Source organism: Oikopleura dioica, chromosome 2, assembly GCF_907165135.1.
Source record: "Oikopleura dioica chromosome 2, OKI2018_I68_1.0, whole genome shotgun sequence".
NCBI classification, from domain to species: Eukaryota; Metazoa; Chordata; class Appendicularia; order Copelata; family Oikopleuridae; genus Oikopleura; species Oikopleura dioica.
Window position 1 is genome coordinate 14,698,318 of NC_137292.1, and position 25,684 is coordinate 14,724,001.

Consider the following 25,684-nt stretch of genomic DNA (forward strand, 5'->3'; position numbering starts at 1 on the left):
AATATAGATTTGAAAAATTTACAAATTGAGACTCGTGGCTCTTTATTTTAATCAAAGAGAAAACCGCCGGACAAAGAGCGTCCGATCCGGAGAACATTGAAATCAACAAAGATTTTTTAAATAGAGAACTTTAGTTCGGACCATTTCTCGGCAAATTTGCTTATTTGCAATTCAGTCAGAGGAGAAAAAGAGAAAGCTACGGCCATTATCGTTAATTGAAAAAAGAAATGATTTTGCCCTGAGAAAACGATTGCATAAGGTAGACGTGATGGCATTTTTCCCGTCATTTCATGCATGGCTTATTGCCATACAAAGACATTTTTGCGTCTGTTGGAAGAGTCATAAAAAGCGGTTCCAGAGAAAATATGAGTTCGAGCTTGACTGAAAAAGTTTAACAAGTTACTTTCTTTTGGAGACTCTTTCTAGAGCTTTTTTTGCGTTTTGTTTCTTTGCTAAATAAAGTTGGAAGACTGTAAAGAGCCTGTCATAGAGAGATACACGGGCGGAAGTAATTTGTGTGGTCAAAAAACCTGAAAAAGTGATGAAAGACACGGATTAAGACAAATAAGCAGGAGTGACGAAAGCTGGTCAATCCAAAGTTTTAAATGATTGTTTTTCTTTAGACTGGGTGAATGGGAAATGAGTAAACGCGCTCAAAATGAAATTCGGGGAGAACTTACAGTATTACGCCACTGCTGAATGGCGGGACAAGTACATCGACTACGAAAAGCTAAAAACACTTCTCGAAGAAGCCCAGACTGGCCACACAGACACATATCTCGGAGATGACGAAAAAGAAAGGCCAAAACAGTAAAGCACTCTTCTGTGAACAAATAACCATCAAATTTATAGCAAAACGCTGCAAACCCCCGGAGACGAAGTGTTCTTCCGGGAAATCGCCGAGCAGCTAGAAAAAGTCAACCATTTTTACAATGAGCGTTATTCGAAAGTGGTGCAAACGTTTAACGGACTCAAAAAAGATGTTGAATTTTACAAAAATGTAAGCGCCTTTTCAACGGTATTAAAGCTAACGAATATTTAGCCAAAAGAAGAGACAGAAAGCTCAGGCGGAGTTATTCGAAGAAGAAAGTTTCTTCGCGCTGAGCCGGAGAAAAATGCCATAAAGCCGAAATCGCTGAAAGAACTCAAGGCCAATTTTAGCGACTTTTACTTATCCCTCGTTTTACTAGACAGATACCAGGTAAGCCGATATTAATCGACCTTTATAATTCCGCTTTTAGAAAATTAACTTCGATGGCTTCCGAAAAATCCTCAAGAAATTCGACAAAAACATGTACAGTACTTACGGCGACAGCTGGAGAAAAAAGCACATCGAAAAAGAACGATCTTTCTATACGAACAAACACATTTCAAACCTATTGTTGCAAACCGAGGTAAGCAACAAACTTTCGATCTTATCAGATCTTTCTTTCCAAAGTGACCGAAAAAATTTTAAAACCGTTTTTTAATGAGAGAATGGGAAAATAATAAAAAGGCAGCGTCAGTCAGGAGTTAAAATTCAAATGAGAATCTTAGATGTCTACCATACAGGATTCATATTTTATATGTAATTGTTTTATCTCAGAAATATCTCAATATTTAATCAAAACTCGCATAAGCCTCGTATTTCTGCCAAAGCAGAGGAATCGGCTACCCTCTTTCCTCCTCCCTTTTCACCAACACATGGGCTTACAGTAGTTTCGCTAACAACAGCATCGATTTCCGCATCTCTGATGAATGTTTCAATCCCCGACCAAGACTCAAAGATCGTTTTCTTTCTCAAACAGCAATTGATGAGGAATCTGGCATCAAAAGCTATTCTACGCCAAAAAGGCGGAGGAGAGAAACTCTATCTTCTCGTTTCGAGTCTCGGACTAGAAGTGCTACGTTTGATTTTTCGGTCGAAATCAGCTTTACTTTGATATTTATAAAATACTGTTTCAGACCATTGTGGCAGAAGAATTAGAAGATGGCGACAGAAAGAAAGCCAGAAAGAAACTTGGAGTTCCGTCACTAGAATCAAAGGTAGAATGCTGCGCTTCTAGCTCTCTCTTCTATATTTATTTCAGGAGCTGAGCCAAGACAAAAATGATTTCACTTTATTCCGAGTGGGGATCTTTCTCGGGATGGGACTCGTCGTACTATCTGCCATTGTTTTATCTATTTATCCAGCGAGGAGCTGTATATTTGCCGATTCAATCTCCTCCCAGGACGATCGTACTTTATCACTAGAACGTACCTCATCATCAAACACTTCTTCCTTCACTGATATCTTTTGCGAGCAGAAAGACACAATCATTAGACTATACCGCCCAGGAATACTTCTTGGTAAGCTCCCTATTTTAAATGATGTTCGTAGTCGTTATTTCTAGCATTTTTCATCTTCTTGCTTGGATTTAACGTCTATGGCTGGCGCAAAGCAGGCGTCAACCACGTCCTTATCTTCGAGATCGACTACAGAGAGCATCTCGCGCCAACACATCTCTGGGAAGTCTCCTTCGTCATCGCCCTGACTTGGGCGCTGTCCCTTCTTGCCTTCATTCATAACCCCCTTGCAGACTATCTACCTCGTTACGCACACCCAGCTATTCTCTATTCTTTTCTCACGATCCTTATAATCTTTCCTCTTCCGGTAAGTCTTTCATCAACGCCTCCATTAATCAATTTTCCTAGATCCCGGGCCTGAGTTGTTACCGCAAAGCTCGATCATGGCTTGTCGGTCGATTCTGGCGGCTTCTTTTTCCTGGTTACTGGTCGGTTACCTTCGCCGACTTCTGGCTTGCTGATCAGCTGACATCGATGGCAGGCTTCCTCGTTGATATGGAATATGTGACTTGTTTCTACGCCGTGGATGGAAATATCAGCAACGGACTGTCCTGCTCGTCCACGAACATCAATGCTTCAAGCACGGACCAAAGTGTGATCACATACCGAATGAACGGAACGAGTCTGAAAACGGCAAACGAAAGCCTTACAGATGAAAAATGTCTCTGTGGAGAACTCGTCGGTGGCTCCGCCCTTGCTGGAGGAATTCAAGTTTTCTTGATGATGTGGCCGGCAATTATTCGATTTCTTCAATGCATCCGGCGATATGTTGACTCTGGCAAACTCCATCCGCACATAACAAACGCTGGAAAGTACTCAACAACTCTGATCAAGGTGTTTATCAGCTATCTGATGGCGTACAGCCTTCGAAACGTTCCCAAAGACGATTCTTCGAAATTTGTCTGGGTGGTGGTGCTCTTCGTCGCCCATGCAATTTCGTCCTTTTACTCGCTTGTTTGGGACATCAAAATGGATTGGGGCTTTCTTGACCAAAGCGATGATTCTACCTGTGTTGGTGGATTACTTCGGTTAGAAATAGATTCCGGCAATTGTTTTGATACATTTTTAGGGATCATTTGGTTTACGCAAGTCCGTGGAATTGGAAGTACTACGCTGCTTTTCTCGAAGATATTGTCTTCAGATTTCTCTGGACTTTACAAGCATTCCATGTCCCTTATGTGAGCCCAACGCTACTCATGTTCGCCGAGGTCTTCAGGTAGAGAGATAGCTATTGCCAATAGCCTATTGGAGACGCTTAACTTTTTTAAGGCGATTTGTTTGGAACTATTTCCGTCTTGAAAACGAGCATCTTAACAACTGTGGTGAGTTCCGTGCTGTCCGCGACATTACAGTCACTCAGCATCGGTAAGTCACTTTCACTTCATCGCATGAAATCACATCTTCTGTTCGATGCCCAGTACTGATTGTGTTTTTAGCAAAGAGGATCTAGAACGAATTGAAGATATCATGGATAATCGGATGGGTCCAAAGCATAGACGATTAATGTCGGACCCGAATGATAACCCAGTGTAAGTAGAGATTGATCAAGGGAGAAAGATCAAGTTACTCATGAGCAAGAAAATTCAGGCCCGAAAGAGCAGATTATGAAAGGGATTCTCAACCGCGCAAGAGAGTCACAATGATGCCAGAAATGATTTCTAGCAGCGACGAGTCATCAGTCAGGCTACTAAATTTTGATAAAATAGAGCAGGAAAAAAAACTGTTGCAGGAACAAAGCATAGCCATTATATGAGAAAACGACAATAAAGATTCATACGGCGCAGTTAGATTAAGTAGGGTCCGCAGGAGATCCACGAAAGCGATGAGAAGGGTAAGGATGAGCCTTTCAAAGTTTGTTTGAAAGATGAAGATGCAAAAAAAAGATGTCAAGGTTTTAACGGTATCTAAAGCAACACTTCTTATTATCAGTTATCGATCTATTTATCTTTCATCTACTTTTCTGGGGGTCGTCCGCTTTCCTAAGGATCACATTAGGTCCATATTCTCGGTGGGGGAAGGCGCCAAGCCGAGAGCAGGGAGATGCAACGTGCCCACCGCCATGTGCTAACTCCTGCCGAGGCAGCGACTCGGCCCAACTCGAGGCAGTCTCAGCGTGTGATGACTGAGCCTAAGGGCAAACATTGTGCACATTGAGCTGCTAATTAGGATCAAGCTCAACTGCGGATGAGCTGCAATTTTTGGGGATAAAGAGGACAAAAAAATAGAATTCCCTGAAAACATCCCCAATAGGGTAATTTGAGGTGCTGATTCCATTTTTGAAGTCAAAAATGAGTTTTAATGACAGGTTAACGAAAAATTGCCCCTCAAAATCCAGATAATACCTTGAAGGGCAGGATTTTTCGCTAAATTTACTGCCCTATAGACAAAGAGCCCATCATAATCCAGATAATACCTCTATGGGCAGTAATTCTCGCTAAAAATCCTGCCCTTACTGAGGTATTTTCTGGATCCTACGTGGCTTTTCTCTTCAGGGCGGTAAATTTGGCGAAAAATCCTGCCCTTTGAAAGATCTTTGATCTTGGATCTTAATTATTCTCTATGATGTTTAATTGACGATGAGAATCAGATGTTCGGTATAACTTCCGCCGCTATTAACAGCTGGCAATCACATATATAATTACTTTCCGTTTTCCAGTCATCATAATTCAAAAAATGTCACAGTATGAAACAGCAATGAACTTGCTTCAAGACGATGAAGATGCAAAAGGTACAGATGAGCTGCCAGAGTTTTTGATGGTTACAAGTGGCGCCCGAATGAACTCAAGTTTAATCTTCTGGATGCGAATCGGAATCAATCCTTACGAATACAACGTTCTTGGACCGAACACGACAAGGGAAAGGCTCACCCTCATCTGCAAACATGGACAATGCTCAACTCCTGCTTCAAGACGATGCCCTGCTCGCTGTTATCTTCGCGTCAAGAATCCAGACATCATCGAAAGCAAGCTTGGAAAGAAAAGACGGCGAGATGGAAGCTTCTACGATTGTTTTCGGCATTCTCTCAAGAAAGACATGGAAGAGTCCCGCGACAAATCCAACTACGAGGTTGAAATTTTCGAGTCTCCTGCTGTCCATAATCATCCGCCTCCAGCTGATCTCTCACCACTTCAAAAAATCTTCAAGGAGAATTCAGTGAAGCGCTCTCTAGAGAAGAAACGTGTCGAATACGATCGAGAATTCGAAGCCTTACCAGACTCATTCAATGCAGACATCAAGAAAAACATCGCTGGAGAAGAAACCTACCAAAAGAAACTCATCTCTGCTCGCCTCGCTCGACGTTGGACCTCTCCTCAAGATCAAGTCGCTTTGGGATCAACAACGATGCTTCTACACGATCCTTCCGCAACCAAGCTGTATGCGAAGAACTCCATCATCGAGCAATTTCTTCTCTCTGAAATCAACACTCACGATGGCCTGCCGATCAAGATCTGGGGACTCGCAAGCGAACTTCACCTCCTTCACGATAAAGACGATCCCTGTTTTATCGATGGAACATTCAACTTCTGCAGCAAGCTCCCCTCCGAAGGATACGTACCGAGTCGCCTTCAATGAGGTTCGCCGGCTGTACAAGGAGCACTATGGCCACGAGCTTCACATCGACAACTGGCGCGTCGACTACGAGGGCAATCCAGCAAAAATCATCAGAGAATTCTGGCCCTACGCTCTCGTCTACGGTTGCCAGTTTCACTACGCCAAAGCCATTCTTCACAACTGGGCACTCAAACTCGGCAGCAAGAAATTGGTCTACGACAAGGAGCTACGAGCGCAGATCCTCAACATCTACCTTGGGATGCCTTTCGTCGATCCAACCATCGTAGCAGAAGCCATCCGAAAGCTGGAAACCGAGCTCATCCCATCTCTCTGCCCTACGAAGCGATCGAAAGTTGTAGCCTTGCACAACTACTTCATCAAGACTTGGGTGAACAAACGCCATGTGAATGCTGACTGGAATCTTCATGCTCTTCTCAAGCGAAACGACACATTTTGGACGACCAACCAGAGCGAAGCCCTTCATTTGTCGCTCAAAAAGTCCTACAAAACTCCTCCACCAACCATCCGCGTCGCCTCAGAGGTGCTTCACGATTACAAATCTTTCTTCCGAGGAAAATACGCCAATCGTCAACTTGTCCCAAGAAAATTAGACTCCCTGGAACGAGCAAGAAACATCATGTTCCACCATTCAGAAGTTGAACGTCAATCTTCAGCATGGAAGTTCGAAAATGCCGTCTCTATTTGTCGCCAGTTTAGCAGCAACGAGAACCTCGCCACGAACATTCTTCATTACCCTTCTGCTTTTGTAACTGATGAACTTGTTTACACTGTGCTTTAACTGATATTCGAATACAAAATTTGTCGGAAAACTCTGTAGCTTGTTTCTTGAAATCGAAAAAAAATCAGTAAGGGCAGGATTTTTAGCGAGAATTACTGCCCATAGAGGTATTATCTGGATTATGATGGGCTCTTTGTCTATAGGGCAGTAAATTTAGCGAAAAATCCTGCCCTTCAAAGTATTATCTGGATTTTGAGGGGCAATTTTTCGTTAACCTGTCATTAAAACTCATTTTTGACTTCAAAAATGGAATCAGCACCTCAAATTACCCTATTGGGGATGTTTTCAGGGAATTCTATTTTTTTGTCCTCTTTATCCCCAAAAATTGCAGCTCATCCGCAGTTGAGCTTGATCCTAATTAGCAGCTCAATGTGCACAATGTTTGCCCTTAGGCTCAGTCATCACACGCTGAGACTGCCTCGAGTTGGGCCGAGTCGCTGCCTCGGCAGGAGTTAGCACATGGCGGTGGGCACGTTGCATCTCCCTGCTCTCGGCTTGGCGCCTTCCCCCACCGAGCCACTGGCCATATGTGATCCTTAGGAAAACGGACCCACCCCTTTTCTGCACTTACGAAACTGGTGAAAATTTAACAATTTTTGTAGATCTTCTACCTCACCATTGCCAACTTCATCGGACGAAGAAAACGCTCCTCTCTTGTCTTGAGCCTTTGCCGTGCGCAGAGGCTTCTAAGTTCATCATCTTCTCAAGTTCATTTGTTTTCATACCTTTCCTTAATTTTTAAATAAGTTAAAATACAAATATATATCTAGAATACATCTCATTACACAATCTTCCACTGTACCTAATGATCTTATTTATACTCAAATCTGAACATCAAAGAATTTTTTTTTAAGTTTTTCTTTTAAAAGTTGCCTATTTTTTATGTTTAGCTTCAACATTATTGCCTCAGTACTTCTTTTCGGTGCATTTTCAAAGTTTTATTTATGTTGCGAATCGACTATCTACTATTCGAATTTCGAACTGGAATTTATTTTTTTTTCTCTAAAAAGAATGAGTGAAATTGTAAGAGCTGCGGGTCTGCTGATCTTTCGAAGAGCTAGGGAAATTGAATTTCTTCTGCTGAAGGAAAGGATATAAAAAGTTCATCACTTGGGCGTTAATTGAGGTTAATTGTTATCCTGGCAAGGCAAACTACGGAAAGCGCCACTGGTCGATTACGAAGGGACATGTTGGAACGGTATGAAAAGGTTACATGTTTCATAAAATTATTCAACAAACTTGACTAACCAGAGAAAGACCCCGGCGAAGGTAACATGCGTTCTGATAATTCCAGACTGACTATTGTTCATAGACGAGTTTAAAACAGCGCTGCGTGAGACGGAAGAAGAAGCGGGCTTAAAACAATCAAACTTGAAGATTTACGAAAAAGAGTGGACCCTACGTTACGATGTCAAAAGCCATATCGATGGAATCGTCAGACCAAAAACTGTTAGAATTTGGCTTGCAGAGCAAATTTCTGGCGCTGCTGTTCTCTCTGAGGAGCACAGGTTTGTACCTTGCACTTTTTTGATCCTTTGAAAACGATATCTTCAGCGAAATGTCCTGGGGAAACGAAGAGAAAAGCTGCCACCTACTCTCTGACTATCAAGACATGCAGGAGCTTGTTCATGACGCTGTACACTTTATCAAAAGTAACGAATAAAATTCTCATGGCAACTCTCTATCGACTATTCTTAGTGCCCGCCGGACGAAGAAAAAGTCTTCCTTGATTTCAGTTTTTTAAAAACATCATGTGCATGTGAGATCCTAAGGGCAGTAGCGTGGTTGGGAGACCAGAGGGGAGGTCATTCTTCATTCATATGAGTTTTTGGCTTGCGTAAAATGACGTTGCTTTTGTGTACAGGAAGCGAACCATTTACCGAAATTTTTTTAACTTAATTTATGCCTCTGTAAAATACATATGACGCCAAGAGAATCGCATCGGCTATCTGGAGGAGGTAAATGATATTCTTTTGAGCTTTATAAAAGCCCCTTTGATCCGAGTTAACAAGCGCCTTAAAATAAAGATAAGTATATTTTCCCCAAAATACCATCAACCCGTAAAACCAGCGCAGTGAAGTATAAAAACCAGTCAATTGTTCTATACTTTCGGTGTAATTACTTTTATAAGAGTAGTGAGGTCTTTTACGACGTTCTGGATTATTTCTTCTTTTGGAAAGATATAGCTTCAGATCCCAAGTGAATCACAACGCAAGCTTTTCATTCAATTTTTTTTACAAAATAGTCACAAAAGATTTCGTCAGAGAAAAAAATCGGCAAGGAAAAAGGGTTCAGATTATGAGACGAAATTGACGTAGCATTTTATTTCCTGTGTTTATGGATTGACGTGAATTTCAGGAACATCTTTAAATTTAACTCATTAACGCGTTATATGAAGACCTAAATTTTAGTAAAAAAAGAAGCTTTCATTTACCTTGATCACTTCAAACTTAGTCGCGGAAGCGTAAAATGATCAGAATATTCGAAATTTTACGCAACTGCTTTTGTTCTCTAATGCCTTTGTCCCTGCCTTGCCCTGGGCCTGTGAGTGAACCCTAGAAAAAAGTGCGCGCCCCTGATCAATGCAAAAGATAAATTGTCTAGCAGTACAGTTACGAGGAGGGCGACTGATCGAGAATCTGTGCCATTGATGCTTTATTTCGGTATGTCAGAATAATTACGCTTCCAATTAGGCACATGAGCCACCAGGTTCATTAAAATTTAGAAGCTGTTAGCAGCCCACGAACATTTTGTTGAATTGTTACAAAATTACCCCGAAATAGTTTTTTATTGAACTAAAAATTTGATTGAATATTTGGTTTTCATCCCGGGATTCAACTGTTTTTGTTATTTAAAATAAGTAGCAAGTACTGTTTGAATGAAAAAATCATGAAGGATTCGAGGGCGAATCAAAGAGTTCACTCAAGAGCTTGTATAATTGAAGAGATTCTTGTTCGGGAGTGAAAGATTGAACACGCTCTTAGACTGCGCCCCAACTGAAGCGGTAGATAGCATTTGAGCCACTTTCAGTAGCGATTTATATGTTGACCCTTGCTAGGTGAGCTGGATAATGTCACTGTAATAGGATCAGTGTGGACAATTTGTACAGTCTCTCGCCAGCTGAAAACACTCATTATAACCAGCACAAGTAGCTTCAATGGGCCTTGGATTTCAAGGCCTAATCCTGGCCAGTGTGTTCCTCTCTTTATTATATTTCTGCTCATTGTTACACTGTCGTTTGGGCACACACCAACAAAGAGCTTTTCGCCGCTGGACAGAAAGTTAATTTTATTTTTAAATGCTTTTGGGTCAAATCAGAAGATTGACGCTTTTTTTCGATTAAGATTCTGATTGAGCTCTGGCCTTTTCCTTTTCAGGGACTCTTGAGCCTCTTTACGGTCTATTCTTTCAAAGAGATAGTCTTCCTTGATTTCAAAAAGCTGGGTACCGAAACACAGAGAGTTCAATAAGGAATAAAATGTGCTTGGACGTCAAATACTCTGGGAACGTCAAGTCTTACGTACTTTACTATTTGTTTGTTACTTTACTTTGTCGCAAGACTGTAGACTCTTTGATTGCTTTCAAAAGAGGCTACTCCTGCGCCAGTGAAAGAGACTTGAGAGAGAAGAGATTTAATTTCTATCCCTCATTATCGTTTTTCGGGAATAATCAATGCGCGCGGGCTATTCTGACACTGTATCCAGAATTTCTATAGTTATCTTCTGCTAGCGAATTGCCGCGGGCGAGTGAGTCGCTGAGATTGACCAACTGAGGGCGGCCAAGGGATGAGGAGTAGTGAGACAGCGGCGTTCCCCAGGGACCAGAATTTCTCTCAAATCGTCCCGTTTGAGTAATTGCGCCCCGTGCCAAAGTGCAGTTAGTTGCTGACAAGCTGACTGAAAATCACTCTGCCCCGGCGAAAGAAAATACTGAAAAACAAAGCCTCCGTTTTCCCCTTTTTTAAATGTTCAGATCGAGCTGACAGAAAATTTCTTTTAGAGAATAAATTGATGATGAAAAATTTATGACCCAGTGAGATATCGACTCGGTTTGGCTGTATTTGCAATACAGTTTTCTTATTCAGAAGAAGTTATAAATGATGTGGATTCAGCTCCTTCTGAATCTCCAGTTACAAGTACATTCATACGACGCGCACTCGTACAGTAAAGGTACTGGATGCTAAATTTGGGTGATTCCAAACGATTCCATGATTTTAGCTTTTTAAAATTCGCAAAATTATGGGATGTGGGAGTGCGGGTGCTTGGAAAAGTATAAAAGCGCTGATTTGCTGCGGTAATCAAGATTTATTGTTAGAAGCTATTAGAACTTGTTGTTGTTCAATATTTACACTTTCTCGTTTTTATGTGTTTTTCGTAACCCTCGGGTCAGTCATGTTCGCCAATAGAGGTAGTTTCAGTAAACTCGCCTGACGTCCGGACAGATTTTGTGTAACAAGTAGAAATAATTGATTTTCGCTTTGTAAAATCAATTTGAAAGAATGATATCCATGTTATTCATAATTAACTTACCAGTCTAAACGCCGCTCTTTAAGAACTCCAGCAGACACAATCTGGCAGCTCGAGCAACGAGGAGGACTGTAATTTTCCCCTGGCTCGTCTGAAATCGGAATTCGCTTCGGTCCCGGAGGCGCAAACATGGGACTTTGATATATTCGAATATGCTTCTACGCATCCTGAAGATTTCATGACGCGTATTACTGGCTTCGCTCTTGATCATTTAGGATCAGTTAAAAGTCTTAGACTTGACCACAAGGTACATTTTCTTATAAAACGTTTCTTTGTATTCTTCAGCTTTTATCCACATTCATCGCCGACATCCAGCGCTCCTACCTCGACCATGTCCCTTATCACAACGCTGTCCACGCCACGGACATCGTACAAGCCGTCTTCTACACACTCACCTGCGGGCAAGACGGCTTCCGCCTTCGGGATCTCCTCACGGCCGACGAAGCATCGGCGCTCATTTTCGCCGCATTAGGACATGATATCAATCATCAAGGTAAGTAGCGCTTCTCCAAGGAATATCCCGGATCCAGTAGGATTGCGCCCTCGGGAGCGCCTTTTATAGCCGACCTGCCAAAATAGAGATTATGCGCAATGAATGCGATCTGAGACGGGCTTCTGACGTGTTTAATCCTCTTCAAACGATAATTAGTATCAATATGGCTTCAATGTATGTATTACAGGGTTGACGAACTTCTTCCTGCGAGAGTCAAAACACGAGCTTGCTCAAATTGACGAAGAAAATCCAAACGAATCCATGCATTGGCGAGTCTTTAGCGATAAGCTTGCTCAATGGGTAAGTGAGCCCAGCAGCCAAAGGATGAGTCCGCTTATGCGCCATTTTAGAAGGTATTGGATGATCTAGAGGAGAATCGTCGTGAGAGACTAAGGGAGATGATCCGCGAGCTCATCTTGGCCACGAATATGGACCATCACGCCAAGATTCTTTCTGACTGGAAGAGATTGGAACCACAATTTACACTTGACAATCCTGAGCATAGAATGGCTCTTATGCAATATGTTCTGAAATTTGCAGATATTTCAAATCCCGCAAGACCAAAGGTATTTTATTTTAGTGGGCTGTATCTAATTTCGAACTGTTTAGATATTATATGATAAATGGACAAGAAGATTGAGAGAAGAGCTTCATCAGGAAGGCGACAAAATGAAAGAAATTGGCCTTGAACCAGATCATGTAAGAAGACCTAAAGCTTATTGTTGATCAGTTACCGTATTTGTTCAGACGAGAGATAGATCGCATAAATCAGCAGTGAGCAAAGTTCAGTGCTGGTTTATCCAGCACCGAGTAGTCCTTTACCTCAAAAACATCAACAAATTTGGACCTCAGCTTCCCGAACCAGAGGTGAATCGAAAACTCTCTTCCTTGATTTCACCTCATTTCTTAGGCTCAACTTGAAAAAAATCTAAAAGACTGGAAAAAACGCCAAGCTTGCTAAAACTTCTACTGTCAAAACAGAATGTTATATCACGACCCGCACTTCAACTCGACCATCACTTCAACTCAACAGCTCAGAAAACACTGCGACATCGTTCTGAAATTATTCTATTCCAAAATCTACTGTATGTTCCGCGATAGTTCCGGTTCCCTTCTTTTATCAACAGGATGTACATTTTCTTAAAAATAATAAAAGAAACCTTGCGTTCAGATCAAAAGCTCTTTTTGTCTTTCAGAATCAGATTTTCCTATTTATATTTTCATATCTATGCGCAGGTATGTAACTCATTACTTATAACCAGAGGAGAATAAATTTCGTATTCAAGAGCAGGGGGATAGTCGTAGAAAATTGTAGATGAGCTCATGGTTCCGTTAGTCGTATCCACCGTAAATTTTTCAATTGCATATGCTCCAAGTGCGTAAATTTCATCATTGAAATTAATCACGGACCCAAAGTAATGATACTTAAAAATGATATTTCTTAGATACAATGAAAACTCAAAATTTGCCTACTCAAAATTTGGCCGGTTTTGGTCAAAATTGACTGATTTTTGAATCTGAAAAAGACTCAAAAGTTGGCCGCTTTTTCAAGAATAAAAAATTTTGCATCAACAATGAGCCCAAATTATGCTATTTTTGATCATTTTTAGCATTTTTAAAGTGTTTAAATCATTTTAAAATGACAAAATTCTAATACAAACGACTTCAAACAAGCTAAATTTGAATAAAATTCATCAAAAATGTGAAAATCATGGCGATTTTCGAATTATTCGAAAATTTTCTTTTTTGAAGGGTAAACTTGGCAACTCGGAAAAAAACTAAAAATTTGGCCGGTTTTTATGCGAATTCGGATCTGAAAACCGGCCAATTTTTGAGTTTTCACTGTATCAGACTGAAATAATAGATCATATGATTTTGTATCGAACGTTTTCGTTTATTGGATAAACTTCATCAGGATACTAAACTTAAGATGAACGAAAAAGAAACAGAGGAAAAAGAATACTTTTATGTTGAGAGAGCAGTGTGAAATTGCTAACTGAGGAAAACAGAAAAACAAGATCAAAAAATGGCTGTTTTTAGTCGAGCGCCAAGGTGGCCCAAAACAGTGCTCGACTAAATTAAAAAGTTTTGAACTGTTTGAAATCAGATTGTTCATTTAGGGAGGGTCGATGCAGTAAAATAAGAAATTGTTCAGCGCTTCTCCTTTGACTCTTATTAGTTAGATTAGTTTGCAGAACATCAAAGTATTTTACTTTGACTAAAAACAGCCATTTTTTGATCTTGTTTTTCTGTTTTCCTCAGTTAGCAATTTCACACTGCTCTCTCAACATAAAAGTATTCTTTTTCCTCTGTTTCTTTTTCGTTCATCTTAAGTTTAGTATCCTGATGAAGTTTATCCAATAAACGAAAACGTTCGATACAAAATCATATGATCTATTAACGAAGTCAACCCGAAAAGATATAGACTGAAATAAGTTATAAATTTCTTACGGTACTCAAATTCCCTAATCGATTCCAGGATTCATTCTTGAATAAATAAATTGCTTGACTAAGGTCACCGTATCCTCCAATAGTAAGCATTGCATCGCCAACTCCTATGCAAGAAGCACCTTCGGTGTAAATGCTATAGAAGGGTTAACGTCAGGATAATAACGAAAATAGCGAGAAAACTGTAAGGAGTATTTACTTATCTATTGGAAAATTTGTTGTATATGACCAATCTCCAGTTTCTGGATCTCTTATCTCAGCATACTTTCCACGACTTGTGCTGTCACAGCCGAAAGCTTTGTGAAAAATATTAAGAAACCATTTTGTATCATATTACCCATAATAGCCTCACGATAATTTCCAATGCAGCCCAATATATGGTCAGAGTTCGTTTTTGATGATTCCAACCCAACTGAACTTCCATCGAAATACATACAGCTTTTATAGTCAATATCTGATGTGAAGCATAGAAGGACTTAATGAAAGTTGTTATTATTTTTAACTATGCCTATGAAATTGAATATATGTAATTCGAATGAGTTATTTTGATAACTAAGGAACCTTTTGAATCGTCAGATAAAACAGCGACACTGTTGGAGTAGTAGTGGCTTTCTCCATTTTTGATTTCAGTGGCAAAAAAAATTTTATAGAAATCTAAACATTCCTGTATGGCAGCTTTAAATCAAGCTCGATTACACTACAGCCATCCAATTTCGATATCTACAATTTTAAGAACATTTTTCTATGATTTCTTGACTGACCATATATCTATCGTATTCTCCGCCAAAAATGTAGAACGTGTCTTGAAGATAAGCGTAACCACTACCAGTAATGTATAAAGGATTCCCAATCGGGTAATTTATTTGGGTCCTCTCTACGTTTCCCTCTAATGGAGCGCTGAACGAATAAAAATAAGTCATTGCCAGAAAACCATCATCAATCTCGCACTAGAAAAATTATTACGTGAGATTTAAATAAAAAGATGACGAACGTTATAATCTGGGCAAAATGGGCAACCCTGTGGACATCCAGGATTACAAGGGCAGTTTTTCGTATTTTCCAGAAACTCTTGAGTGCATATTTCAGAGCAATCATATGAGTAACAATTTGAAAGACAGCCATTGAGCATCTTAATATTAAGATTAGGAGTAATCTTGATTTGAATATTATTTTTACCTTTTCATTTGAGTTTTTACAACGGAGAAAATCTTTATTTTCTTCCGGTATTTCACATGGACTTGGTTGACACGTTGGATGTTCACAATCTTCGCAGCCATTCGGGCAGTTAACCCCGCACGGGCTAAGATATTATAGAATGTTTGTCATATTTTAAACTCATTAGTTATGGCCCATTGTGGCATATTTCAATAACTTTCTATTTTACTCACCAGTCCGATAAGCATTCTACGTACTCAATCGCGCATTCACTGAATTATAGCTTACTTATTTGCCAATAATCAAGTAATACTTATCGCAGGTCAAATCATTGCAGTTTTGTCTACACGCTATGTAAGCTCCTCTGCAATCGGTATCGCACAATGCTCCAAGGTCAGCATCGCTAGGTAAATACGGTGATCGATAAAATTTTTTATTTTATTATACTTACGGACAAGTATTATTATCTTTCGTTAATCTTTGACTGATAGCCATGAAGAAATCATCGTTCTCAAGATCAAGTTCTCTCGAAATATCTAATGTGTTCTTTGCGACACAATTTACCACAAAAAAGGCAAGTTGTACAAGCTTTCTCCTCATTTTTACCAATAGAATACGACTTATGCGAGTTACATAGGACTAAAAGTTGCTTTTGCACATAACATCTGCAGTTTTCCCAAAGAATTACTCGCAATATAATTTTTAAAGGAAGAAATTTTACTTCCCTCATTCTTAGATGATTTTACTTTTTTGCAGGATAAACTTGAAAATGATCAATTAATTTCATGCTTGGTTATTGCGGTTTGTCCTGTAGGTTGTGTTAAATCAGCAAGATGTCCGTGTTTGTTTTGAAATAATTTATTAAATCATCATTTGGCAGAAAGATTACAAAACTCTGCCGGATATCCGCTTGGAACCAAGCTCAGACCCCAATTTAGTGTTTCATAAATGAGGTTGAATCTTGATATCCAGGAGCGGAGTAGATTGAAAGTGGGAAAAGGTGAGATAGGCTTACCTAAACTTGTACTTTTAGGTATGGCGCAATACTTTTCTCATGACAAGAAGAGTACCGCAGGAAATTGGGGAAATGTTGGCAGATTGTATGATCATCATAAAAACAGAAGTAGATTTTATACAAAGAATAAAAGCAGAAATTTCGCAGGGAAATTATCTGCGTGTGCGAAAAAGAGTACGAGAGTATTTTTTCAGGAGCGGATAGTGACAACAGATTGCACTTCACAGGAGGAACACTGTGGCCGTTAGACGCTAGAAATTCTCATTAGTATAATGAACAGACGAGGGAGTAGTTACCTGAAGTATTTACAAGGAGAAGTTGGCCATAAAATTTTCAGAAAAATGGGCTGATCACCTAAAAGAAGCGTTGAGAAAGTTGAATATGCATAGAGAATACTACCTTACTGGCTCTCAGTAGGAGTCTGCTGAGGCAAGTGAGTGGGGTGGTTGTATGGCTTGAGGACTCCGTTGTAAAACTCTTTGACTTTTCGCATTTCTCTGATCTTATTTCGTTGTTGGTTGTATCGTCGGTTGCATTGGACGTAGACACCGACGCAGATGCCGAGAGCAATGACGGCAACGACGAGGGCGATGGTGATCATCATAACAATTTGGTTGTTGTCTAGAATGACGAAGTTAGTTGATCGAAGAATGTTTCAGACAAAAATCCAGATTTTCAACTAAGCTGCGTGATTAGACAAAAATTACAGCAGCTTGGAATCTCAGAATTATCTTATTGCAACGCATATTTCACCCTTTGCGCAGCCCGAGGGTTTCTATCGTGGAATTTGCATAAATTTCAATCCTTGAGAGGCCTTTTTCGCCATAATTTAATTATTACCTTGGGCAATTTCTTCAATCTCGGCGCGGAGGATCTCTTCGGAGATGACATTGAATTGTCCTTCTCGCATGACTTCGGCGCGCTTCTTGAGCTCTTCGGGGCTCATTTCGTCGACGACGGTGATAGACATGGTGCTGTTGAAAGCATTCTCGGGCTTGTACATGCCCTTTGGTGCTTCAGGACTCTCAACTGGCTGAAATTTATTGATAAAAGAAGGAAGTATTAATTATAAAGTTACCTCTTCCGCAGCTCTTCGCTTTCGGCCAGTATCGTATTGGTCGTTGTAAAGTTCATCAATGTAGTTGATGTAGTAGTAGTTGACGTAGTAGTAGTCATCGTAGTTGATGTCGTTGGCCATGCAAACACACTGGTTGGCAATGCCTGGACCGGCCTTCTGGCAAACCTCGACTTCGCAGGAGATGTACACCTGGTCCATCTTCTCGGTCCACTGGTACATCTGGAAGCAGAAATTCACATCGTTGGAGAGACCGTTCTGGATGAGCTGGACAGTGACGTCGTCAACCTTTGAGCATCGGTCGTTGATGAGAGTGTTTTGGAGACCAGTGCCGTCCATGTTGGAATAAGCGGCGCATTTGTTGGCGGTGAGGACGAGATCGTCTCGGATGGTGTTCTAGGTAAAGAATTAGGTGGTGATTTTTGAGCTGTGAACTTACGGTTAGAGAAAGCTTGACACAAACATCGGATTTCTTGGCGATGACTGGGTTCTCGGGGTATGGCTCCATGAAACCTTCATCCTTGAAGAGGGCCATCTCGACGGTGAAATCTCCGAGGTCGGATTTATGATCGACAGTGGTGACGGCGGGAGTGAGAGCATCCGAGTGGACGGTGTACTCATCTTCGTAAGTGCACTTGAACTCAACGATGTCAAAAGTCATCTCGACAGCTTCTTCGGATGGAAGACCCTTTCGCTGTTGTCGGTAGACGACGGCGTTGGTGTATTCGTAATCGCCACCTTCGTGCTTGGTGACGGTTCCGCACTGGGAGAAGGGAGAGTTGATTCTGAAGAAATCAATTACTTCATTATCGAAATCAAGACTTTATCTTGGTGTTATATAAAAACTAACCACGTGAACATCAGTCTCAACACGTGTTTCCAATTTCGCGAAAAATTTACAAGACCTGTTGCTCAATTTTACAAATCTTCCGCGTCTTTCTATCTCTATCTCTATTTTGATTCCAGAGAGGAAATTACTGTTTGCTTACCGGAGAGTGTACTCGTCGCCATCTTCAGTGACAGTGCAGCCAGTTCCCTTTCCTCGGAAGCCAATGTGCTCGACGGAATCGTCAAGATCGTGCTCGGTGACGAGGTCTTTTTTCACGTTCACCTGCATGAAGGAATCGCCACAGACGACTTTTGGTGGTGCGACTGTACAGAAGATTCCGGTCCAGCCATCTTCGCAACGGCAGAAGAATCCTCGGTTGTACTGTAAAATTCAGATTAGTTTTCTTTTCGAAAATGATGATGTCAGTTGTCCAGTCCTATTAGTGAAAAGATACGGTACATTTCGTTCGATAAAGCTTCTTATCTTAGGCTAGGGGTCAGCTGCCGCTTCGCCACATGTACTCATACAAACTTATCAGATAGGGTCATTTATTAATAAATGTTCAATAACCTTAGCGGTCGAATACTAATCCAATTATCGAAAACCCAAATAATGAAAATGAGGAATAATTGAACCGTTGTTTATAATAATAATGAGCAATTACTAATTAGCGCTCGTCAGAATTCAGTTGCATTTTATGTGTTTTTAAATAGATGCTGCTCGAAAGGCCAAATATTATTGAATCTGAATCGGGCATTTATCATGAATCGTTGCTATTATGGAATAATTGCAAGATAATAATCGCAAAACGTGGTCATCTGGCTCGACGCTGGTGTTAACCGTTTAGAGATTAGAGTATGTTAAAAAGAAGGATGAAAACATCAGAAGGTGACCAAATGAGTCTTTTATTTGACCAGTTCTCAATTTTTGGGAACTTTGCTTCAGAAAATATTTTAATGAAACGGACTATACAAATCCGATTATATTTATATACTTGGAAGACTTAAATTACAGGCATTTTTACTCTTATCATCATTTTTATGAGCGTTTTTAGCCAATTAAGAGGTCGAAAAAGCAATTGAAAATATTATTAAAATGGCTAATTTTTGATCTAAAATTCAAAAATACACTTACGATATCACTTGGAACACAAGTTCCACCATTAGCGCATGGAGTATCGTCACAGGTCTGCTTGGTCTTGGTGACCGAGGCGGAACCTGGACCAGCTCCCAAAGCGGCCACAGTTGTAAGTGGCAGAACAGCAAGCTTCATAATATGATGTTTCTGAAGGATAGTCTCTTAGAAAGCGTTTTTCGTGGTTATTTCTCTTTTTACCTTATACAATATATACAAAAAAGTAAAAAAGGGATTTTTCTATTTTCTTTATTTCGCTAGCGTACTGATGGCGGAGGTGCTGATGGTGGAGTCGCCACACGCTGGCGCTACCGAGCGGTGGGGCGAGTTGACGGCCCGGCCCGCGGTCAGACGCCGCGGTTGCCACTCAGAGTTCCATGCTCAGCAGGAGAGCTCTCTGAGTTTTTATCAGCCTCCGCCAGGCTAGTGGTGGTGCAGTTAATTGAAACCCCGGTCTAGTTACGCCTAGGGTTGACTTTCATAGCAGGGAGGAGAATTATGCTCTGGAACATATTGATGATTTTACGGTTGCTAATTTAAAATTTGAGTGGGCAAATATTCTGATCTTGGTCAAGATATCTCATTATTGAAGATGGAACTTCTACGGCAATAAATTTTCATCTGCCAGGATCCAAATTTCAAAAGCGCAAAGGTACACCACCCTAAGCGCGGAAAACTCATCAAGGCAGAAGCAGGTACTGTTAGCGTACTAGTAGAAAAGGGCGGAACGACGAGGTTTTGAACACGCACCAATTTGTGCTGGAATGCTCACGTGATCTGATCAGTGGTTTATTTCTTCTCTCTCCCAAAAGAAAAACCGCATTTGGGGTGATACTATTTTCAAAGTGGTTTCAGGTGGATAAATTGAGCATTAATAAAAACGAATCAAAATTAATAGTTATTATTTTTATCCGCAATTAAAATGAATATTCTTTATTTTTAACATTTTTTTGAAAATTTTGCGTTTGAACCGTGCAAAAAAATTAGTAATTGAACAAAACGAAATTTTTATCAAAATTTCCATGCTTATCCTTATTTTTAAGTGCTCCATTCTAAGCGATATCAATATAATCCCACTCTTTCGTTAACCCTAATCCTCTGACTCTACGCTTGAATTTTGAACCGTAATCTTCGAAATCGAAACAGTGAAAAACTCTTCTGCAAGATGTCCTTTAGAATGTTTTATTTTCAAAGAAAAGTCAAAAATGTCCGGCGACCGCGAACACTGGCCGCCGCGTGTCACATTTTTAGGAATGAGGAACGAAAACGAGTTAAGCTGGGTGAACTGGTGGAACTGAACCGAAAGTACTGAAGAATAGACACAGGCGAAAAACAGGAAATGAAAGGGTACGAAATGTTTTTTGAGTATTTTTATGGCTGCTTCGTTAATGTTTTTCAAATATGGTTTTGACGGTATGGATAAATGTACAAAATGTTAAATAATCACGAAAATATACAAGTAAATTTCAAGATGAAAAATTATCATCGTCGTCAAGCATTTTCGTAATGACTTTGGGCCTCCTCCAAGTTGTCCCGCGAGTGGCGCCGCTCAAACTCATCTGGACAGTAAGTGACTTGCGTTACTGTGCGTTCTAGAGCCATGTGACCAGTAGTCGAGAGTGAGGACCGGCGACCGCCACTGCGTCCAGCAGCTGACATTGGAGCTGCGTATGAGACGGCTCCCACGGAGTTTGTAGAGTAAGTACTGAATTAGGTAAGTTAAAATTAATTATTTTCGATATATGATCCTAATAACGCCTTTTTGAATATTTTAGAAACAATCATCTTTGTAACCCTCCAATTACTATTGCGAAAGCCCGTTTCCAAAGTGAAACAAACCGGAAAGAGCGTGAAAGAGGATCACTGCGTCGCCACTGGAGCAGTTCGTTGCACGTTAGTTTTTTTTCCTTACCTGAGCTCTTTGTGAAGAGGCGCATGAGTTCGTTGTAACGTTGGGTGCTGTCGTAGCGGTGGCGGAATTGCTTTTGACGCTGGTAGTTTCATTCGCTTGCTGAAATTTTTTCATGTTAATTTTTTCATTTTCATGTTTTACATGGATTAATACTTTCAAAATGAACGTGATCTCGCTAATTGCTATAAAAACTAGCGGTCGATTAAAAACAGATTTCGCTAATAATAATTAACATTAATTATTATAATTATCGACCATTAATTTTCTCCAGAAAAAAAATTGGCGAGAATGAATTTCTACTATTTAGCATCCACGTTTTTTCTTTTACGACGATCAACTTGCTGTGTTGTTTATTTTGTCGACACTTACCAAAGAAGAACCGCGACTAGAATGAAGCCAGAAAGAACGACCGCAGCCAGCAACAAGCCCCCCGCGTACATCAACCACCTGTTACTCTTTTCTCTCGCTGCCAGTGCGTCGAGAGAGGAGGAAGTTGACGCGATTTGATGATCTTGTCCGATGTCGATCGGGACGTCCCAAACGGGCACTTCGGGAACGTAGATTCGAGGCATCACCGGAGTCTCCGACGTTCCAATGCCTTTCGATCGTAGGAAGGTGTAAATTGTCTAAAAAGAAAGCGCTTTTAGATCAGTTTTAAAATGAACCTTCTGAAAGAAAAAACGTCGATTTCCTGGTGCTATTAGAACGCTGACCGCTATATCCTCGCCCAGTAGTAGTTTCATCATTACATAATTGGCCCGCCAATTTCGCGATGGCGCATTTTAGCAGAATTCAAAAATGTCACTCACGTCAAAAAACGCTCAATTAAAAATATTGTCCTTTTAAAAATGCCAAGCGAAAGTCGAAAACCGTTCAAAACTTGCTTTAAATATTTATACGTTTGTTATTGCTTATCTCCGTTGGCTGTTTGTGTCTAAACTAACCTTGAATTTATATTTATTGCCTGAAGGTTCGCGATCCATGGCGAGGAGACTGTAGTCGCCAAAGCGATTTCCGTGTTCGTCGATTTTTACTTGCGAGGCGATCCCGTTCATCTGCCGGGCTCGCATTTGCGCGGAGATTTGGGTACCATCGCGCCAGTCAGTTCCGTCGCCGAGGGACTAAAATATGTTTCAAGAAAAAATTCGAAGAGAGGAGCTTACGGCGTCAATCGCCATTGCGTATAAAATGAGCGCATCGTGAAATCCCTCGACGAAAGAATTGACTCTAAATTCTTCCTCGTCTTCCAGAATCCCCATTTTCCGGTAGTCCTCCGCCATGGTCTGGGAAAAGTGTTCGAATTGTCCTTGTCTAGGTGCCACATGCGAAGCCGAAGATTGGTAAGGAACGTATTCCTCGTTGCCCTTGATTGTTCTCCTCGCGTTTCGAATGTTGGTCCGCAGTGTGACTACTTGAAGGGCTAAATAGAAGTCGTTGAGATGGTCACCAATAGTTATCGAATATTACACAGGGGTCAAACGATGTTAGATTGCGCGAATCAAATTTATTTAGAAGTCCAAATTCAACGCATAAATAAAATCATCTTCGAGGAATAGCATTTTTGGAAGTAAAGGCCGTTGATTATTTAGACACAGCGGGAGAGATTTAGCTCCACATTCCTCGCGCTTTTAAAAGATCAATTCGCACGGGGATGATTCGTCGATTTTTGAGAATACTCTAACAGTGTAGATCTTCATCTTACAGTCAGCATTGGCTTTACCTTTATAAGCATCTCTTGCTTCTTCGTCTTTGTCGTCATTTCGTTTCCACGATCCATGGCCGAAATACGAAGCATTGAAGAGATCAACAGTGTACCAGACATTTTGCTCTGGTTCAGTCATTCCTCGTCGTTTCGCAGCAATCATCATGTTTCTCACGAAATCTTCGCTTCCGCAGGTGACCACTACTCTTGGATCTTTCATCTGATCAAGCACTTCGTTGTAGTTGATGCAGCACATTGGATACTGGACGACTGTGTTGAGGACGCGAAAACGAGTGCCTGTATTCATCTGTAGGGTGTATTGAATTGCTTCCATGGCGAAATAGCAGTCTTTGGTCAAATCTTCGGGCGAATGGTAGAGGAGATGAATGGTGTGCTTCCAGTAGTCGAGCTGGACGAAGAGGCTTTTGAAAAACTCGCCGATCTCCGTGAAAGGCGCAGTGATCCGAGTCAGCGTCGGCTGGTAGACATCAGTAAACGCCATCGCCATCGCACCAGACGTGATCATTGCTTTGTTCCAAAACTTGGAAAAGTCGTTGACTCCATCCGCAGCGTGTGAGCAAACTGGACCGAGAATCAGATCGACTTCTGTTCCTAAAGGAAAAAATTTTGAACAAGGTTTATTTTTCTGGGAAAGAATCTTTTGTTGGCATAGCTTTTCTCAATTCGCTATTTTCTTCCATCAAAATTCAGTACCATGGAGTCTTCAAAGTGCCGCTGCTCAAAGTTTTAACTCAAGTGGCGTCTTCTTCAAACGCTGCTTTTCCCTCTTTTCATTAGGGACCCTTATTACCTCCAAAAGCCCTTTTGCTATATAAATCTTGCATTTTCAATGTTTTTTGATCTTGCGCCTTCAAAATAAACAAAATCGGGTTTATTGGCATCTCGTATTCATTGTTGTAGAAAATCCTGTCAAAATCCACGCTGGAGATTTTCATAAATCCCCGAGGATGCTATTTATTTGGGCTTTGATATGCTCGAGCGGCTCCTTGAGCTCTGTGATTGTTTTCCATGCGATGGCCTTTGAGAACTTACTTGTCGGAAAAAGTGGCGGCTTTTGTTGGCCCTAAGTTGCATCACAATGATATGGAAAACAGCCACTAAATATAGTATAATCATGGGAAAACTTTTTCTTTTGTAATTTTTTCGATTTTTTCACTGAAATTTTTTGGTTATTTTTTTCCAAATTAAAGTTTACACGAAAAGAAGACTAAGCCTTAGTTTCAAAATATAATCACCAAACCCGCTAATCAAGTATCTTCTTGTAAAGTTTAATCAATCAAACGGTCGTGGAACCAAGTGGGAAATAAAGGGTAATGAGCAATTTTTGTGCAACGGAGCAGAAAATGCATTTCAAGTGGCAAGTTCGCCACCGCAAAAATTTTAAAGGGGGTTAATTGAAAAAATGCCTTTTAGAAAAAACAACGAGTGGGGAATTTCAAAGAATCCTTGGATGAATTTTCAAGCTCTTACCATTTTGCTTGTTTTTGTAAAAGGTATCGGCGGTGGTCAGCATCGCTTCCCGGTTGCATCCCGAGTCGATGTACTCAACGTCAAACTCGAAATTTGACAGAAAGTTTTGCTCGTCTGTCGACCAGGTCCCCATAAATGTCAAAATTTTCATACAATTTTTCGTTAAAAGATTGATCAAACCCCTTCAGCCCGCTCGTAAATCGGTTTTAGATGATCACCTCGGAAAGAGCAAACGAAATATAATCCGATACGGGGTAATGGTGTTGTGTTATGCTTTGAACGATAGGACAATGGGACCTGTTCCTTTGATTGTCTGCAGCGCGTAGTTGATCGCAGGACGAACGTGGTTTTGGCTATTTTGGGGCTTGAAATAACATGATTTTTTTTTCAAAAATAGAAGGTATGTTGTCCTAAAACAATGTTCTTAACGAAACTTTTAGTGCCAAAAGTAACTTTTTGATATCAATTTGGTGTTGTCTTTACTAGCACTTACTAATTGAAAGTATCTTTTTATAATAAAAAGAGCTTCTTTCAAGCCGTTTCCTGAATAAATACTTATCATCTTCCGGCAGCGAGGCGAGAATCTTGACTCTTTCGGTCTTTTCTTCTTTTTGTTTCCTCCGATTTCCGCGCGACTTCCCGCAGTTAACCTGGAAGATCAGAAGGCACCATTGCCAAAGAAACATTTTCTCCGTCTTATCTTCTTTCTTGTTCTTATCTCTATTTCGTTGTGAAAAGCGGTTGTGAAAAAAAGCGGTTGAATGTATTTCCGGAGGCTGTTTTTGCTCCTTTCTAGCTTTGGATCGAGTATGTGCTCGGGCGTTGAAATAAAGCGCATCGGTGCGTATGGCGCCCGCGACCGCGGACTCGTTGGCGCCATCTGTGGCTACTCGTGGAGGGATCAGATGTCCTGCTGAGAGAGAGACATTGATTTGAAACAGTGTTCCTCTTGTACAAATAAGGTCATTTACTGGACGTACTCAAGCATGAGAAATGAAAATGACGGTCGTTTGAAATCAAGGAAGACTATCATTTTTACGCATCTCAATTTATACAAATTTTGATAAAATCAATCTCCATGAAGTTAAATTATTTCTATCAAAATTAAAAATTTTTCTTTTCATGAAAAACTTTGGATAAGAAGAAATTTGAGTTGATTGCCTTGTCGTTGTATTGAGTTGAAAAAGGTGCTATTCCTCAAAAAGGTGATGTTAAAGTCATCAATTTT

General features: G+C 40.6%; 5 protein-coding genes across 6 annotated transcripts; 3 read left to right on the forward strand and 2 right to left on the reverse strand.

Annotated features, from left to right (window-relative positions):
- The first annotated feature begins 604 nt into the window (after positions 1-604).
- On the forward strand, positions 605-7,457 carry LOC145700585 (solute carrier family 53 member 1-like). The gene is made up of 14 exons (XM_081777880.1): positions 605-810; positions 853-1,000; positions 1,043-1,201; positions 1,242-1,394; positions 1,945-2,025; positions 2,070-2,328; positions 2,373-2,632; positions 2,674-3,353; positions 3,395-3,541; positions 3,595-3,690; positions 3,762-3,854; positions 3,904-4,009; positions 4,085-4,225; positions 7,279-7,457. Exons 1-13 carry the CDS (start codon positions 659-661, stop codon positions 4,184-4,186), a joined length of 2,436 nt encoding a protein of 811 aa, XP_081634006.1. The 5' UTR covers positions 605-658; the 3' UTR covers positions 4,187-4,225; positions 7,279-7,457.
- Positions 7,458-7,687: 230 nt separating this feature from the next.
- Positions 7,688-8,871, forward strand: LOC145698456 (bis(5'-nucleosyl)-tetraphosphatase [asymmetrical]-like). Its single transcript, XM_081775659.1, has 4 exons — positions 7,688-7,712; positions 7,989-8,184; positions 8,231-8,328; positions 8,375-8,871. The coding sequence occupies exons 1-4, from the start codon at positions 7,688-7,690 to the stop codon at positions 8,404-8,406; spliced, it is 351 nt and encodes a 116-aa protein (XP_081631785.1). The 3' UTR covers positions 8,407-8,871.
- Positions 8,872-10,641: 1,770 nt separating this feature from the next.
- LOC145696835 (3',5'-cyclic-AMP phosphodiesterase 4C-like) lies at positions 10,642-12,865 on the forward strand. Of its 2 annotated transcripts, XM_081773936.1 has the most exons (9): positions 10,658-10,845; positions 10,894-10,969; positions 11,229-11,449; positions 11,488-11,695; positions 11,883-11,995; positions 12,046-12,261; positions 12,305-12,394; positions 12,443-12,562; positions 12,606-12,865. In XM_081773936.1, exons 2-9 carry the CDS (start codon positions 10,915-10,917, stop codon positions 12,654-12,656), a joined length of 1,074 nt encoding a protein of 357 aa, XP_081630062.1. In that variant the 5' UTR covers positions 10,658-10,845; positions 10,894-10,914; the 3' UTR covers positions 12,657-12,865. The 2 variants fall into 2 exon arrangements, with proteins under 2 accessions (XP_081630060.1, XP_081630062.1); XM_081773934.1 differs by lacking the exon at positions 10,894-10,969 and having other exon boundaries at positions 10,642-10,845.
- Positions 12,866-16,140: 3,275 nt separating this feature from the next.
- Positions 16,141-19,617, reverse strand: LOC145700571 (alpha-tectorin-like). The gene is made up of 9 exons (XM_081777864.1): positions 19,553-19,617; positions 19,352-19,501; positions 18,378-18,598; positions 17,828-18,173; positions 17,392-17,784; positions 17,154-17,346; positions 16,713-16,934; positions 16,610-16,667; positions 16,141-16,564 (listed from the first exon to the last, which is right to left on the reverse strand). Exons 2-7 carry the CDS (start codon positions 19,487-19,489, stop codon positions 16,714-16,716), a joined length of 1,512 nt encoding a protein of 503 aa, XP_081633990.1. The 5' UTR covers positions 19,490-19,501; positions 19,553-19,617; the 3' UTR covers positions 16,141-16,564; positions 16,610-16,667; position 16,713.
- Positions 19,618-20,495: 878 nt separating this feature from the next.
- Positions 20,496-24,802, reverse strand: LOC145698668 (atrial natriuretic peptide receptor 3-like). The gene is made up of 7 exons (XM_081775883.1): positions 24,457-24,802; positions 22,984-23,577; positions 22,427-22,683; positions 22,208-22,384; positions 21,633-21,889; positions 21,264-21,362; positions 20,496-21,056 (listed from the first exon to the last, which is right to left on the reverse strand). Exons 1-7 carry the CDS (start codon positions 24,605-24,607, stop codon positions 20,843-20,845), a joined length of 1,749 nt encoding a protein of 582 aa, XP_081632009.1. The 5' UTR covers positions 24,608-24,802; the 3' UTR covers positions 20,496-20,842.
- Between the last annotated feature and the right edge of the window lie 882 nt (positions 24,803-25,684).